Source organism: Panthera leo, chromosome B1, assembly GCF_018350215.1.
Source record: "Panthera leo isolate Ple1 chromosome B1, P.leo_Ple1_pat1.1, whole genome shotgun sequence".
Lineage (NCBI taxonomy): Eukaryota > Metazoa > Chordata > Mammalia > Carnivora > Felidae > Panthera > Panthera leo.
The window spans coordinates 1,889,403-1,907,490 of NC_056682.1; the positions used below are offsets into that span (position 1 = coordinate 1,889,403).

Below are 18,088 nucleotides of genomic sequence, written 5' to 3' on the forward strand. Positions count from 1 at the left end.
CCTTCTCCGAGTTGTTTCTAGGGACTCTGTCACAAGGTGAATTCCCTTCCGCTGTCCCTTCTGGCTGTTCCACCCACAGAGAAACGAAAGCAATTAATTGCAGTTCTCAAAATGCTTAGAAGTCTGTTTTGCTTTGTTGGAATGTGGAGGCAGAGGAGAGAGCCCGAGTCGTGGAGCGAGCAGGGAAGCATCTTCGAACTTGGGTCCGGGAGCTCTGCTAATACGTTTTAATGAATAATGTACGAGCGAGGGACGGTCCTACAAACTACAAATGTTTTCAAATACGTTGTTTTATTTGATTGTCAGAGTCACCTGAGTGAAGGGCAGGTGCACGGTAGACGTACTTGAGAAGTTTAAGGCGGATGCTGTCTATCTGTTACAAAGTCAGCGGATGAACTCGTCAGGCAGGTGGAGCGAAGGCGAGGATCTGACGTGACCCGTCTGCCAGCTCATAATATCCCAGCGCCGCTTGCCAAGTGCCTGCGGTTCCTGCACTTTTTAAAGGATCTTTCTTTTTAAACTTTATTTATTTTGATAGAGAGCGCGCGCATGTGCGTGATGGAGTGGGGCAGGGGCAGAGAGAGGGAGAGAGAATCCCAAGCAGGCTCCACGCTGTCAGCACAGAGCCCGACTCGGGCTCGATCCCACGAGCCGTGAGATCGTGACCTGAGCTGAAGTCGGACACTAAACCATCTGAGCCACTAGGCACCCCTGCCGTACTTTGAAAAACTGCTAAAATATACATTGAAGACAAAATGGGAAGATTTGGTTTGTAAACCACGGGGCACAGCCTGAGGATCACCAGTATGAAGTCCGGGAGGCCAAGGAGACAGGAAAGAGATTCACGGTGCCCGACTGGACAGCGCTAAGTGACCTCCCCATACGTGCTCTCTGAGGACCCATGTTCCTGTGGCGGCCGGTCTCCCCTCTCTGCACGTGGCACAGGGTCGGGACACCCTGACCCAGCGGTTCTCACAGACCTCCGTGCTTCTCTCCGTGTGGCCTTGGCCGTGCCGTGCTGTTGCCGGTGGGGGTGCTGCTTGCAGGGGCAGGTGTGGGGCTGATCCCAGACGCAGGATACCCTCCTGTCTGCAGAATGCATTTACGAAAACGAAATGGCTTGGGGCGCCGGGGTGGCTTGGTTAAGCATCCCACTCTCAGTTTCGGCGCGGGTCATGACCTTGTGGTTCGTGAGTTTGAGCCCCGTGTTGGGGCTCAGTTTCCTGCCTATATCCGTGGTCTCTGTGACATCTTCTGTATCCTGCTGGGAAGCTTCAACTTTTTCCAGATCAGTTTTGGGGGGGGGTGCGGAGGGGCTCCAGCCTGGAGAAGCTGGGGTCTGGCGGTTCCTGGGTCACGGTTCTTTCTGGAGGTGGGTGTCCATCATCCCTATGGCCCTGGGGATGGCTGCCTGGGCTGGGTCCAGTTCGACAGCTTCAAAACACCCCCGAGTGGGTGCTTCGTATCTGTTATTTTGGGGCTTGGGAAATACTCTCCCGTCCACATGGGAACCCCGGGTATGGAGTGAGGTGGAGTTAATTTTCCCGGTGGTGGAGGTCAGGGGGGCCTTCCCATTGGCAAAATAAAGCCACGAATCCTATAGAGGAAGAAAAATTGAGCCAGAGGGGCACATAGACTTCCCCTTGAGAATGCAGTCGAGGAGATCGAGAAGCATCTGTACTACTGTTTTCCTCGAGGACAGGGAAGCCGTAGACTGGGATCAGACCTTGCCGTGTCTATAATTACCACCTCGTTCCACAGACAGAGCTGGCATTGTTCTTAAACTAACCACTCACGAACAAAGGATCTGGGTCACACGCGTGGCTTTCGAGGAACCTGGTGCTCAGATTAGGGTCACCGGCCCCTGCAGAACAGTCCCACAGTGCATTCAGGGCGTGACCTTGCTCTCTCTCCTCCAAGGGCGAACTTTGACGACACAGCAACGTACTCTGCGGTGGCCACAAACGGGTACGGACAGGTGTCGACCAACGCTGCCGTGGTCGTGAGAAGTGAGTTGTCCTCCCGGGGTGCGGGCACGCCTTGGCGCCTCCCGTCCCTCGTGCCCTTCAGCGGCTTGTCTTGCAGGGTTCCACGGAGACGAGGAGCCGTTCCGTTCGGTGGGACTCCCTATTGGATGTAAGTCCGCTGTTTTCCTTTTTGTGCAGAAAAACGCGTGGGGACACAGCACAGAATTAAAAAGTCATTTTCTGAGGGTCGAATCGTTTCTTAACGCCGTGTGTCAGAAGACTCTTCCGTCTTTGCTGGCAGTGCTAGTATGCTGACAGGCTGTCCCCACGTAACTCTGTGGCTACGTGGAATTCTGAGACGCTGGTGAACCTGACGGACCTCACACCTTTGGATTGGGGACAACACGGAATCCAGATCTTTGACCTGAATGCGTGCTGTTGCCACAGGGCCCATTTATAGCAAACAGCCACCGTCGAGCAGGGTGGCGGCATGTGGCACATGACGTTCAGAAGCTGGCTCGGGGCCCTGCCTTTAAACGGTGGACGCTCCCGTCCCGCTGTGGGTGATGCCCGTAGCCCCTGTGACTTCGGACCCAGCTGTTTCGCTTACCTGTTGGGAAGGTTCTCCCTCTCTGCACTGTGGACACATGTCTGATGCTGTCAGCTCCTCTGCGGGGCTTGGGGACTGGAGGCCACCGGTGGGCCCCCTGTTTCCAAGGCGACCTGAGGTGGGCCCCTGATGAGGCAAGTCGAGTGTCTTCCTGAGTCCCAGGGCTGGTGTCGAGCCAGAAGGCCAGGAAGCTGGGGTGGCCCGAGTCGGGTGAGGGTGGAGAAGGGAGCCGTGTCCGTAGCATCTCCAGGACCAGGACTTGGCAGGCTGACTCAGTGACTTACCGTGGCTTTTTCACGGGATGGGAGTGAGGTTTGGGATTGACCTGACCTTCCGAAAGAATAATCGTGTGATTCCGCAGCAGCTTTCATTTTACCCTGACGGGAGGTGGAGATGTTACAGGTCAGGTGTCGGTGAAGACCTGACTTCAGGTCGGGTGCCCGAGGGGAAAGCCTTTCTGGCAGCCGCTGGACACTTGTGTGTGGTCGGCCCTTGGCCATTTCTGGGTCAGGTATTGGATTGGCTCGTGTCCTTCCCTCGGGGGTTGTCGAAGACCATTAGCAGGTGAGCAGGACAAGTTCAGAGCCGACAGGTGGAGAGGCAGGGAGGCCCGAGAATGTGTGTGTTGGGGAGACGTCTGATGGTGTCCCCTGGGTTCCAGGGACCATGTGGAGCCCGCTGGGAGGATGGCCCTGAGGCACCGGTGGAGCCGGAAGGGACATTGGGGGCTGTTCCTGGTCCCGTCCCCCGGGGTTCCTCTGTTGGTTAAAATTGTGTCTGCTTGAGTAAAACCTCTGCGGTATCTATAACATACTGATATGCACGGACCGTGACATAATAGACGCTGTGCAGTCGTCCACCACCCGTGTTCAGCAGATGTGAATATTTTGCCACTTTTTTCAGTTATTTTTAAAAAATTGGAGTCTGATCGGCAGAACACAAAGCTAAGCATTTTCAAATGGACACTTCGGTGACCTTCGGGTGTTTTTAGGGAGCGAAACTATCAGGAGTTGAGGAATCTCCACAATCCTTCCCTCCTTCCCCTCACCCGTCTTCCTCCAAGAAGAAACCCTTACCTTGAAGCTCCCAGCTCCTTAAAAACATCTTCCCTGAAGGCATGTGTTTCTAAGTCACAGGTGGTTTTTATTTCGAAAATTTACTGTGCACTTTTTTTCTAAAATACTGTCCCCTCCACTAAACTGTATTTTTGAGATTCAGTCTCGGTGCCTCTGGATCTGGTTAATTCATTTTGTCTGCAGCGTAAACGGCATTCAGTTGATGAATGTGCCACAGTTCATTCTGACGACAAGAAAGCCCCCCATGTGGGGTCGATGCAGGATTCAAACCCTTTACTCTTACCTGTGGTTCAGACTCCGGGTTGCCTCCTGTCCCACCTGTTTCTGTCCCTTCTGTCACAGAGGGTCCGCTCCTCTCCAGGACGGGTCTTCTGGTTCTCTGGGAGTGGGTTAGTGAGCTCAGCTGCCAGGACACGACCGCACGCCGGGGGCCTCAACCTCACGCATCTACTCACGGATCTCAGAAGTCAGAGATCACTGTGTCGGCCCAGCGGCTGCGGCCCCCTTCCAGCTGTGCGGATGGCGCCTTCTCACCGCGTCCGCCCACGGAGGAGAGAGAGCCCGAGCGTCTGCCTGTCCTGATGAGGACGCTAGTCCCATCACGGAGCCCACCCTCATGGCCTGATCTAGAACTCCTCCCCTTCCCAAGACCCCGCCTCCTCGTACCTTCTCTCTGGGGCTTAGGGCTTTGACACGTGACTTTGGGGGACACCAGTCTATCCCGTCATGCACCTCTCTCGAGGACGGGATGTGTGATGGTGGACTGGGGGACTTTCGCGGTCATGGCCTGCTGTGCACCTGCTGGGCTGGGAATGGCTGCGCCTGCCGCCGTAACGCTGTCCCGCTCTCCCTGCGCAGTGCCCCCTTCGTCCGTGATCCCGTACATGCACTTTGACGTCCAGTTTCTGGAGAAATTTGGAGTCACCTTCAGGAGGGAAGGCGAGACTGTCACTCTCAAGTGCACGCTGCTGGTGACGCCGGAGCTGAAGAGGGTGCAGCCGCGTGCCGAGTGGTACCGAGATGGTGAGTGTGATGTGGGGACCACCCCCCGACCGGGGACACCCCTGGGCGTTCGTGTCCCCGCCGTGGTCGCTGCAGACAGCACGGCCAGCAGGGAGACTGGGGAGAGCCGGGAGCCTGCCACGGACCCTGACCTTCACCCCGGCGTGTGAGAGGTCAACGGGGGTGCCCGAATTTAGAGGAGGCACAGGAGATCTTGATAGCTGCCTAAGAAGGGTCTTTCTGGGGTTAAGAAGAAGCGAGGTGTCTGTGTCTCTACGTTCCTCCTTGGCTAAAACAACCCCCGCCATTTATCGTGTGTTGGACCGTGTGTTGAACGTGACACTCTTCTTCCGCGCGGACCCGAGACGGGGATGGGGTTGTGGCTCCCTGCGACAGGTGGGCGCTGCGACAAGGGGCTTGTTCAAGGTGCTTCCTGCGCAGCAGGACTGGGGCAGACGCTGCGCTCCTTCCCAGCGTGCACGGCTGTCCTGTGAGGTGCAAGGATGGTGCGAGAGGGTTTTCCTTCATCGTGTCTGCCCTGGGGCTCCTAACAGAAACCGGTTTTCTGTGCAGCCAGTGCGACTGGCCTGCTTATCTCTTCTTGGGCCCTAACACGGTGCAAAATATGACAAGGACATAGGCCAGCCTGCCCACAAGGTATTTATAATCCGGCTGCAGGAAAATAGAAATATAAAGCCGTGTCTTTTTAAAGTGTAAGAAATGTCCCAGAACGTGACGCTTTGCCAAATACATGGCAAGGACCACGTGTCCAGTCTGAGCGGAGCCGAGGGAGGGAGGGGGACGCTCTTTGTGGTGACAGACGGGATTTCATTTACCCTCTGTAGTTCTAATTTAAGACAGGAGGTCTAACTCGAGTTCCAAGATTCTAATTTACTTCTTCTGTGGAGAATGACATAGGTTTGAGGAAAGTTTTCATTATGTCCCCGGAGGATAGTGATGTCAGCTTTGGAGGGTTTCCTAGTGACGGGGAAGCGCCTGGCACCCGGGTGACGCGGCACTTCCCTGGCCTTGACCTGTGTGCGGAGAACTTGTGCTCGGAGCCAGTGCCTGGCCTGTCCCCATGGCGAGCTGGGGCCTTGTGGCATTAGGGGGCTTAGCTGTGCCAGACTCCCCGCGTGCACAGTCACGGTAAGATCTTCACGGGCTTTAGTATTCAAGAGGGAACCGGTAGAGCCTTATCAGTGGCTTATTTGTAGACATTAAAATGCAAGGAGATTTCGGGTTTTTTTTTTACCCTCTAAAATTAATGAGCTGTGAGGCTCCAGGTGGCTGGTAAACCCCGAAGTGGTGTCAGCCCGAGGAATGCTACCCTCCGTGAGGCGCGGCAGGTGCACCGTGCAAACGGGACATGTGGAATTGGGGACACAAGTTAAGATGGATTAGAACTCTAATCTAACAGGAGGAGGGAGAACCAGGTTTACTCATATTAAAATCCGAGACCCACCCCTGGGTGTGATTTGCACTTGAGGCCCGTTTGGCAAGTCCTGAGATGCTTACGGAGCCCGTGGTGGGGTGGGCCTCTGGTCAGGGGACTGGATCCTGGCTAGACATGCCACTCCAGCTGATGGGCCCTGGTCTTAAATACATGTGACCGCAAGCAAGTCACATGCGTACGTGCTGTGCATTCCCTATGGCGCGTGAGGGACTTTGTGGGGACAGACAGGTCCTCGAGAGCACGAGCCACGACAGCATCCTGCCGGGAATAGCCTGGTGTCCTAGCCCGTCCCGGCTGCGCTGACAGAAATGCCACGGCCGGGCGGCTTACACAGTGGACGGACCTCCCACACTTCTGGAGGCTGGAGGTCCAAGACCTGGGCACCCGCAAGGCCCCCCCCCCCCCCACCAGCTTGCGGACTGGGGAGCCTTCCCCCTCCACTCCAATGACTTGATCATCCTATCTCACTCACTTCTTTCTGGAGGGTTACATTTTAACGTTGTATTTTGTATTAAATCACGTTATATTTTTATATTTTATTTATATTTATATTATACTTACTGTGTATCAGGTACTGTGCTAGTTCCTCTGGATAAGAGAGAAAAAGTGATAAAATATTTTAAACTTTCTATTTTTATGATACTTAAAATTTTTTAAAAATATTTTTTATTTTTATTTGAGAAAGAGTGTGAAGGGGAGAGGGGCAGAGAGTAGGGGAGAGAGAGAGACAATCCCAGCAGGCTCACGCTGTCGGGACAGAGTGCTGCTGAGTGGGGCTTCGCCTCTTGGGCTCCAGGAAGGGAAAGTCCTACTGTGTGCAGCAGGGTACTTTGTTGGGCAATGCACTCCTGAGCCTGCCAGTCAAGCCTGAGACAAGCCTGTTTTTAAAATGGAAAATACACAAATAACTTTTTTCTTATACAAATGTCGTGTCTGTTTTTTGCAAAAAAAAACCCCTAAATTGTAATTTTTCTCACCCTAAAATTAGTCTTTTTTAGAAATTTTTTTCTTTTTAATGTTTATTTTTGAGAGAGGGAGAGAGAGAGAGCACACACAAGCAGGGGAGGGGCAGAGAGAGGGAGACACAGAATCGGAAGCAGGCTGCAGGCTCTGAGCTGTCGGCACAGAGCCTGACGCCGCGCTCGAACTCACGAACCATGAGGTCATGACCTGAGCCGAAGTCAGACGCCCAACCCACTGAGCCACCCGGGTGCCCCATCCCCAAAATTACTCTTACCACTTGGCTGTAGAATATATCCTGTATGTGTACATACATGTTAAAACTTACAACTCTCCTTTTCTTCATTTCACAAAAGGCCACACAGTGTCTTCATGACAGTAGTTTGATGTCATTGGCTCTGGGGCACCGTATCCCATTGTAGGATGGTCCGTATTTGTCCTCGGTCTCAGGGCTTGAGTTGGTCTTTATTTTTCCCATTAGGAACAATTCTGGGTTTTTTTTAGAGCTTACTTATTTATTTTGAGAGAGAGAGAGGGAGGGAGCGAGCAGGGGAGGGGCAGAGAGAGAAGGAGAGAGAGAATCCCAAGCAGGCTCTGTGTTGCCAGCACGGAGCCCGATGTGGGGCTTGAACCCACGAAACATGAGATCGTGCCCTGAGCCAAAGTCAAGAGTCAGATGCTTAACTGACTGAGCCCACCAGGTGCCCCCGGGACAGTTCTTGAATGAAACCGTCACCATGCATCTCTGTTACCCTGGGACACGTTCTTGGAACTTGTGCTTGTGCCTCAAACGGTGTGCCTGTCCTAAGACTCACCCTGTGTGGCTGTTCTCCCCTGGGAGGCGGGTGGCGGGGTCTCTCTGCCCTTCCCAAGTGTGGATGTAGCCAAATTAGGAGGCGGACGAGGATCGCTCGTTCGCTGTTTCCTTGATTTCCAGAGTGGGTGTTTTCACCGCTGTGGTTTCATCTGTTCTTTTTCCGCAGCCGCCTTTTTCATTTCGCGGCCTCTGATGGACGGTTTGTCCGTGCTTGTCCTTTCTTTGCTGAGGCGCATGGGCGGGGTCTTTCCCAGGCCAGCTTTCCGCCCAGGAGAGTGTTACCTGCGAGGAAGCCGTGGCCGTGGCCGTGGTTAGACCACGTGGTTAGACCACGTGGTTAGGTGTGGGTGGGGCGGGGCAGGCAGACAGCAGTCACACGACACGGCCGGGAGCTCTGAGCCCAGGTCGACCCCCCGTCCCCGCGGAGACGCGCCGGGTGTCTGTGCACCCCGAGTGCGGGCCTCGGTACTGTCCTGAGGATGCCCCCGTCCTCCCGACGGGCCACCGTGTGTGCTCCTGGCATGTCACACGCCCTCGGGTCGTTGTGAGGCTGAGGCTCCCTTCCTCTGTGTCCCGCCGCTCGGCCAGGACACATTGTCCACTTTCATCGTCCGATCTCCTTGACGGTTTCTGAGGCGATCCCGTGTTGCACGCTCTTTCAGATGTGCTAGTGAAGGAGTCCAAGTGGACCAAGATGTTCTTCGGCGAAGGCCAGGCCTCCCTGTCGTTCAGCCACCTGAACAAGGACGACGAGGGTCTGTACACCTTGAGGATTGTGTCCAGAGGGGGCATCAGCGAGCACAGCGCCTTCCTGTTTGTCTGCGGTACGTGGAGCCTCCAGGGGTGAGGGGGGCACAGTCAGGGCGTGAGCGTGGGAGGCTGGGACCTCACAGGGGCTAGGCCGGAGCAGGTGCGTGTGTGGGGCCACTCACTCTGCTCCTCGGAGCCTCCTGACGTGACACGAGCGTTCCCTGTCCCGCATGTCAGCTCCTGTCCTGACAACGAGTCCCTGACTACACTTGGGAACAGATCAGAATCTCCATTTTTGTCTCTCCGTTGATAAATCGATAGAATCTATGAGACGGCTTTCCAGCATGAATACGCCTGCGTTACTAATTCTCGAGAGCGTTGCAGAGCTGAGGGGGCCCCGGACTAGGGGGTTCCAGGGGGGTGCCCCTCATTGCCTCTGGGCGCACTCACGAGGACAGGCCGGGAGGGGAGGGCTGCTGTTGTCACCACTGCCTCCAGCGAGTGTGTGGGTAGGATGCCCGCGTGGCATTGGCACCTGCAAAGAGCTTGACATCCAGCAGTCTGCGCGCTGTCCCCTTTCTTCCTGACGTGGTCCCGCCGGGGGCTTCCTGACTCCCAGTTCATGGAATTGAGGACAAAGTCATGGCATACCAGCCACGGGGTCACACGTTCTGTACATGATCTACGAATCCCTATCACACGTGGGCACGGAGATGTGTGTATGTGTATGTGCACGTTTATACGTGGACGTGTCATATGCGTACACATCGTGTATCTATCCTGTACAAAACGGACACATGGACACATGAAATGGATAAAATTATGTATATCATATGTATGCAGTGTATGTATGTGTCTGTGTATGTGTGCACACAGGTGTGCATGTGCACGTACACACACACACACACACACACACACACATCCACACGTATGTGTATATACCCTACAATTCTTAGGCCCATTTTGTAAGCAAGGGCTGTTATTCTCTGTTTCCCAAATGCACATGTGGAGGCTCAGAGGCCTGGGGGACTTCTCCAGGCTGGAGGGGCAGGGGGTCAGGTGTCTGGACCCTCAGCTGGAGCCTTCCCTTGGACACTCAACAGCCCCCGGGCTTTTCTCTTCACCTGGCAGAGCCCTTTTGCCTGTATCTACTCCCAGACCCCTGTGGCCTCCAGCTTGGAGGCCCTCCTCCACAGGGCCCAGCTGAGCCCCGCCGAAGATCCCAGAACACTTCCGCTCTAGTTGCCCGGTGCTGCTGTCCTGAGCCCTTCCATTCGGACGGGCTGCCCAGCCTGACCTGCACTCGGTGTTCCCGGCACCTTTGTGCCTACCGCCAGCTCTGGTTATATGTGCCTGGGATGGTCCCATCAGCATATTCTGTTTTCCACTGGAGCTGTCAGAGCGCAAGAAAGGGCTGTATCATCAGGGAGTATTATAACTTAAAAAAAAAAAAAGGAATAAATGTAAAACAAATACCCTCCCCCTCCCCACTCCCACAAGATGGCATAAACCTGCAGGGCCGGGGTTTTAGGCCCTTCTGTGAAGTTTTACCATTTTTATTAGGTTGGCATTAAAGTGTCCCTCCCGTTCTCCTGTACGCCTTCTGGCAAGATGTCTCACCCCATAAAAATGCAATAAATACAGCATAGCTGAAATCGCCTTGCTTATTCAGCACCACCAGCAGGAGGAAAATAATGCACGTAGGGGGGAGTTTTACTGTTCTGATTACTTTCTGAGGATTTTGAATGGGAGAGAAAATATTTGGCTCAATGTCACGAAATGCTTAGCTTTTAATATGCCTCGAACAGGAGAGTGTGACAGTCATGGTTACGGAATAAATACAGATTGTAGATAAGCAAATTCAATGTTTGGCGTATCCACTTTCTGAATAGCTCTGCTGGCCTCAGTGCTCCTGTAATTAAAACCTGAAAATAAAACTTAATGTGCACCGTGGTCACGAGTGGCCCATGAAAGAGTGAGTGTCGTGTGGACCTAAATGTTTGCTCACAGCTTGCAGAAAAAGAAAGGTTTAAATCCTCAATCTCCGAAGGATTTTGAAAGATAAAAGCGTCTAAGGTAATATTTCTCAGGCATTAAAAAGGCCACACTATTATCACTTCATTGGTTAGTTTTTGACATGACCTTATGGGATAATCCACTATCGAGAGAAGGTGACCTTCCATTTTGGAATCAATTACAAAAAAATCAGAGACTTGAGTACCTTATAGAGGGCAGAACATGTTGACTTTAAAACCTCCTAACTAGACTTATATTTCTGGTCACCAATCCATCATAGTCAAAAAGAAGTCAGGTCATTTAGACGTGAGGACGAAGCAGGGGTCAGATCGAGTCGAGTAGATACAAGTCTGAGTTTGAAGGAGCCATGAACAGGCTTGACAGTGTCCCAAGCCTCATGCCTCCCCTCCCCCTCCCCCCGGTGCAGACGCAGACCCACTGGTGACCGGGGCTCCTGGTGCGCCTATGGACTTGCGGTGCTATGATGCAAACCGCGATTATGTCATCGTGACTTGGAAGCCGCCCAACACGACCATGGAGAGCCCTGTCATTGGCTATTTCATCGATCGGTGAGTGCCCATTGTCTTCTTCCGGGGATGGGAACGTTCCTGAAATTATTGTTGGCACGGACAGTGTCTTTGGATATACTTCTGAACTCAAGTTCACGACAGCGTTCTTGATCAGGTACGTCACTATATGGTTATTTAAGGCTCCTGACCGGATAGTTGGAAGATATCACCAAATGGCGGGGCGAGGGCGGGTAGACTTCTGCCTGTGGTGCTTGGAGCTCTGCCTGCCTGTCCGACACCCGGTACCGAATGCCCTCCAGCTTCTCCCGGCACGCGGAACCCTGGTTGTGGGTTCTGGGGAGAACTTCAGTCCTGCGCCTCCTTCCGGAGCAGAAGACAGGCCGCGTGAAGCGTGGCTGGGAAGAGCGCCTGCCCATTCGTACCCAAATTCCAGTCTTCCTCTCCATTAAATTAGGTTTTCTTCTTGTTTCCAAGTTAAAAAAAAATCTATTGACATTTCAAGTACAGAAGATCGGACTTCACCTTTGAGTTAATAACTTAAATGTGGATCATCACAAAACGCATCAGAGTCTTAATTCTTTCATGTTCCTTTACTTGGTGTGGCGCTCAGAGCCTGGGAAGGAAACCAAGCAGAGTCGGTGAATTTGTTGCACATGCAGTTTATGCCTCAATTACACACACCAATCCCTGAGAAAAACTGTAGTCAAAGAAAATGAATTTGGAAGTAAGATAAAAGGTCTAAGCTATGGATCTATCAGAAGATGATGCGTCTGGGGAGGGATTTAAGATGCCGTATGTATAAAACACAGTAAAATAAGACGTTTGTTTCAGAAAAATCAAATCTTTTTTTTTTTTTTTTGTCAGTATGTTTGTTAAGTTCCCTTTTCCACACCAACAAAGCTGCTTGTTTAGGTAAAATATTCACCATCGGGATGATATTTGGAAGTGCTAAGGTCAGCTTTTGCAGAGGGCATCGGTCGGGGTTTACCTTGAATTAAAAAACAAAAAACTAAAACAAAGCTATTTTCTGTTTTCCTGTGACATTTGAGAATTTTTTCAGCGATTTGGCGAAAACAATTTCATGGCCCTTCGCAGTTAATGACCTGCCCCCTCTCTCCTTCATTGGCAAAGATAAACACAACAGGACTTCAGGTCGGGGGAGGCAGCTCTTACCCTATGCGCCCTCCCGTCCTGCAACAGCCAGGTGTTGATTTAAGCCAAGTTGTTCCTTGCCAGATGCTCAGCTATGACCGTGTCACGTTCTGACTGTAACAGGTTAGCACGTGTGGGTCGCAGAACTTCCATTAAAAATTCCGAAGAGTTAGAAAGAGAGTTGATTCTTTAAAGTGAATACACAACCTGGCTCCGAATGGCTCCGAAAATGATTTCTCTGAACTTGCTGTGTTCTCCTGGGAATTTGCCATGACGTTTTGGTGCTGAAATTTCTCAGCCTGTGAAAAATGGAGGCCGATCTCTTCTGCCTTTCCAGGTGTCTGGTCAGCACTTAACTGTTTTCAAAAGACTTCCAAATTCCACACGAGACGTGCTTGAAAGACACGTATTTCTGGCATCGGGAGAGACTGAGCCAGCGGGCTGGAGACCGTTCACTTCTGGGGCTCAGTAGGGTGGGAGGCATGTGGGGGACGGGCAGCGGGGCACTCCCCTGCACCCTGGCATTGGGCATGCTGGGGAGCTTAGGGCACCCTGTGATTTCGCCACATGTGTCGGAAAAAGGACTATCAAGGATATGCCTCGAATGACCTTTGGAGGTCATTTTGCCTAAATGTGGTTGAAGGCAGGAACTGATTTTCAAGCTGTAAGTCATCAAGCTTTTAAATATATAAATATATTTCACATTTCCTAAGTAGCTTTGTCTTTTATGGTTTATTTGTACTACTTTTGAACATAAATCAGTACTTCACCAGCATCGGTTTCTACCAACGCAAGGTCTTTTCCTGTTACAGTTGTCCTATATACATCATGTGTGTGTAGAATAGATGTATAGACCTGAGTGAATTTACTAGGCTGATGTATTTGTTATTCTCTACTCTTTTTGTAATTCACAGATGCGAAGTGGGGACAGACAATTGGGTTCAGTGCAATGACTCACCTGTGAAAATCTGCAAATACCCCGTGACAGGCCTTTTTGAAGGAAGGTCTTACATATTCCGCGTGAGGGCAGTCAACAGCGCGGGCATCAGCAGGCCTTCCAGAGTCTCCGAGGCCGTGGCTGCCCTTGACCCCGTAGACCTCAGGAGGTTACAAGGTAGGCCGTGCAGATTTCAGGCTCCAGTCGTGTCTTGGAAACTTGGGACGTTGTCTTCTGTGCTCAGCTGTATGTGAGCCTTAAGAACGTCTCCTGGGGCCGAGCGTGGGGCGGTGATATTTCGTGGTGCCCGTGTGTCCACCGGGGCCGTGTTAGGGGTGGGGCGGCCGGGCGGGTGCGTGTGCTTCACCACGAATGCACACTGCCGTCCTCATGCCCCTCCACTGGAATCCAGATCTCTGGGTTCAGAATTAGCCTTTTCTTAGTCCGTTGGTGATGCGATCTCAACACATGCTAAGACTCAGAAGGCTTTGAGACCAGGCCGCTCTGTTTCCGAAGTTTAATTTCCCACGACCCAGATTCCCGAAAGGGATGGGACGGTGGGCCCCTCAATCGTGGTTTTAAGTGAGCCCGTACGTGTTCCTTACCCTCCCCGCCCCCCCTCCCCGGTCTTTCTGATCTGGTACAAAGATCTGGGAAGCACTAACTCTTAAGCCTGTTCGGAATACCTACGCTGATTCCTGTAGAGTCGGGAGTATGCTGTAATCATAACGCGGAGGTGATTTGGATCCCACGCTCGGTTAGGGAAGCTGGGCTTTCTTCAGGAAACCATTGGATGCCAAATTGAGCACCAACCTTTCTCTCTGCAGCGGTCCATTTGGAGGGGGATAAAGAAGTCGTAATGTATCAGGACGACCTTGAGGGTAAGTGGCCTCTCACCGCTTTGGCTCAGCTGGGGATTCAGGGTGGCAAGTAGAGCGTGATCAGCTGGTCAGCACAGGCTTCACACGTAAACGTAAAACCCGCGGGTCAGGCCTGCGTGCTTACGGCCTGTAGAAGTCAGGAAGCACAAGCAGGGCAGAGCGAGGAGAGGATTAGAATCCAGGGGTCCTCACGGGGCCTCATTGCTTCCATGTAGGGTTCACTACGGCGTTCTCCTGGGGGCGTGCAGAGAAGATCAAACTGAATCTGAGCCTTGATCACTGGCTGAGGCTGGGGCCCCTTCTCTCAGACTCCGTTAGTGGAGGACTATTTTAGTTTTTCCTTTTAAGCCAAGATTGTATTTCCAGCATTTTAACCGAAATGGAGTGAGTTCTTGCAGTCGGTATCCCTGGTCTGAAAGTTTGCATTTCCCTGATTTATACTGGATTTTATGAACCCTTCTCCTAGATAGTTCTCTCAGAGACAGGGAGGAGGATGAATTTATTAAGGAGGGGAACCTGGCATTATGAATCAGAAAGCCAAAGATCTTACGTGGACTTACAAGGACAGTTCATAGAGAACAATGAAAAACTTAAAAACGAAGCAAGTTGAGTTTGGAGCCTCAGGACACGTACTTCGGAGCAGGCTCTCCTTTGAAATCGCTGTGGTCCAAGCTCTGTCCTCAGGGAGCCGCGGACTGAGGGGTCCTTCGTTGATTTCCATACTTGCCCCCAGATGGTCTCCAGGCTTGCAATCTTCTGCACCTAAAATGGTTTTTCTCTAGTATCTCAACACCCAGCATCCAGAGGGACGCCTTTAAGAGTCCTGGCTGAGCCCCACGGGAACATCTGACGGCTTAGATGAGACCTCCACTTCCAGACATTCTCAGAGATGGGGGGAGATGCCCAGGAAAGCGGTGACAAAAGAAAAACAACTTAGGGAAGGTTGACTTACTGTGGCTTCATAAATACCCGATGGAAACATCGCTCTTTGAACAAGTAAAATCTGGTCCTGCTAAGAGTGGAGGAGGGGTTCCGGCAGCACCCCAGCCTGGGTAACGTAGGCGCTTTTGACAGACGCGAGGAAAAGGAAGTTCTTTTGTTCGCGTCTGGGGTAAGTGACGAGAGAACCATCTGAGCCAACCTGAGTGGGTGTGTAGGAATTCACATAAAATTACCCCACACGAGGAGGCGTGGGCTGCTCCCCACGCCTATTGGTGAAATTTGCATTACGTGAAGGTCACCATGCAAAGCGATGGCAGTAAGAAATAATATAATAAACCTTCCCGTGGCAGGACCCTTGCCCGTCTGCAGAGAACATCTGCCTTTTCACACATAGATACGGACGTGTTGGGTGTAAACGGCCAGCTATTAAGTGCCAGAGAAATAACACAACGTAAGAGACTTTGTCTTCCGGCTGATAAAATGGGAGTTACAGACGCAATGCATCTTATTTCCAACTGGAGTGACGTCACAGACCCCACTTTTCATGCTTCTCATGCTTCCTTTCTTATAAGAAGGCAGGTGCCTTCATTTTGTGTGATGCACTCTTGAACATGGCTGTGTTATATCCAGACTGTGGCCGGTGTTCCTGAGGCTCTGTTTGTGTCTGGCCACGCGGGCCAGGGGCTGAGACGCTCAGACGGGCCGTGGTACTCCCCGAGTCCAGCCAGCGGGCGCCAGCTCTCCGGGGTGCGGCCGCACATTGTCCGAGGTCAGGGGCAGGCGGGTCAGAGAAGGCACCCCGGCGCCCCCCTTGCAAACGTGTTAATTATGGTCAGTGCCCCTCTCTGAATGTCGCCCAGCTTTCCAACCTTTCCTGACTTGCTCGCTCTCAAGGCACACAGTCCGTTCTGGGAAGGGCCCACAGGCCTCGCAGCCCAGGCAGATGGCTTGCCTTCCGCTAACTGCACACCCGGCGTCCGGGGCGAAGGCACCGTGTGCTCTGAACACGTGCACCGTCTCTCGGGCTCTGTCATCCCGGGGACGAAGCTCGGGTTTCACTGACTTGGAGGGGACGTCTGGGCAGCCTGTGGGGGTTGCAGTCTCCCGGGGTGGAGAGAACCAAGTGCAGGATTTGTGATCGGGAGACCAGGGCCTGGGCCCCCGTCCCACCGCTGCGAGCCGGGTCCTGGGAGAGCGTCCCAGCTTGCTGACCTGCAGTCACGCGGGAGCGCCGTGGGCTCCAGAGATGCGCAGCCCCGGGCACGGGGACACCCCAGGGTAACCTGGTAACGCACTTGGAGTTCCCTGTCCTCTCCGTTTGCTTTCGTTTGCTTCTCTCTGCGCCCTCCTCTCGGCTGTTGGGAGTGTGGGTAACAGAGGTGGGTTCTGCCCGTGGCCTCTCCTTGTCCCCCTCCCTGGCCCCCCTCTGCTGTCCGTGGCTGACGCCAACAGCACATCCCCGAGGCTCCCGCCGCTGCGGGTCGGCCTGACGCCGAAAGGCTCTGGGACCCAAGCATCTCGCCCCAGCCAGGGGTCCCCTGCTGACACGAACGGGGACTCTTCCTTCTCCCCCAGCATTGGACGAGATGCTTCCTGCTCCATTTTCTCTGGGCCTGGCGGCTCTGTGCGGGGTCTGAGGACAGTGACACGCTCAGACCTGAAAGCACGTGGACGGCAGCTCTGTGAGCGGGCACTCACACGTCCTTACTGCCTTCACCACCTGCCTTGCCGCCCTCTGTTCCCTGGGCTTGCCTCCCACGTCCTGCGGCACCTTGGGCATAAAGCATAAACCAGGCTGCAGCCCTGGGGGCTCGGCACGCGTCACCCGAGGGGGAGGTTCCTGTATCTTCTCCCGTCAGGGCTGTGTCCGGATCTCTTCAGGAGGGGACGCAGTGCGTGGGTCCTGTCGGGTGTCCGGGGGCCCCGCTCCACCCGGCCTTACTGGGCACTTTCCTGGAGAGACTCCCTGAGTCCTTGTTTGAATCCAAGCCCCTTGCCAGGAAGCTCCTAGATCAGGCCACGACACCCTTCTGTGCTGAGTGGCCTGTAAAATGTGTAACAGGACTCCTGGGAAACCAGACCCAGTCTTGTTTGTCCCGTCTCCATGCGGTGGTTCAGTTCCTTGCCGGCTGCACAGTCCCCAGGGCGCAATGGGATATGGAGAAGGGCTCAGACGTGTCCTGGGGACGTTCAAACCGGTTTAATCATGTGCTAATCTAATCGGAAGCTCATAACATTTTGTATCACAGCTACAGAGATTGTGGGTCTGGAAAACCTCCACATCTCATGAAAAGCTCTCTCCAGATATAACGCCCCCGACACCTTCACGTGTGTTAAAGCAAGGGGTGTGTCACAAGCCAGGCACAGCAGACCCCTCCGATCACAAATGTTCCAAACTAGTTATTTGCAAGAGGCTTATTGATATCACTCCAGGATTTTAAACCTGTGGGTATGGGTTCCAGTGCTTGTGAACGTGGCCCAGGCCCCCCTAGGGAGGGAAGAACGACGGGCTATAGAAGTTCGGTGTACAGATCCAGGGCTGTGAGGGCGAGCAGTACGAGGAAAATAACCCAGAGGACCAGCAGAGCGAGGGTAATCCCCTTCCGGAAGGCTTCCGTATCGCGGAACACAGACCGCGAGCACCTCCTCTGCACGGGTTCCTGGCACCTCGAAAGCTCCACTGTGGTTAAGCCCTCTATTTCTTCCGGGTGGATCTTCCTGCCTCCCCTTCCAGCAGAACTCTGGAAGATTTTTGGATTAGATTCTTTTTTTTTTTTTTAATGAGCTGGCTTATGTCAGAAACAAAACTAATTAGGTGATCTTAAGCAGTGCATTAGACTTGGCTGGGAAAAATAGTTTGCTTACCGTCCCCAAATAGAAGCGAAGCAGAGGACGTCACTGATAGGGCACATCTTTGGTGCCTGGGAACATACCCCGGGGACCGCGCTCCCACGATGGGCTCCGGCGAACGGGGGGACCTGGGGCACACCCA

At 53.2% G+C, this 18,088-nt stretch overlaps 1 protein-coding gene across 3 annotated transcripts in view; it reads left to right on the forward strand.

Moving 5' to 3' along the window:
- The window catches only part of MYOM2 (myomesin 2), a 114,074-nt gene that overhangs the window by 56,809 nt on the left and 39,177 nt on the right, over nucleotides 1-18,088 (forward strand). For all 3 annotated transcript variants that reach the window (XM_042934169.1, XM_042934168.1, XM_042934167.1), the window contains 7 exons: nucleotides 1,921-2,009; nucleotides 2,086-2,136; nucleotides 4,512-4,676; nucleotides 8,551-8,712; nucleotides 11,082-11,223; nucleotides 13,251-13,450; nucleotides 14,101-14,154. In XM_042934169.1, coding sequence (XP_042790103.1) covers nucleotides 1,921-2,009; nucleotides 2,086-2,136; nucleotides 4,512-4,676; nucleotides 8,551-8,712; nucleotides 11,082-11,223; nucleotides 13,251-13,450; nucleotides 14,101-14,154 — 863 coding nt within the window. The remainder of the gene's footprint in view (nucleotides 1-1,920; nucleotides 2,010-2,085; nucleotides 2,137-4,511; nucleotides 4,677-8,550; nucleotides 8,713-11,081; nucleotides 11,224-13,250; nucleotides 13,451-14,100; nucleotides 14,155-18,088) is intronic.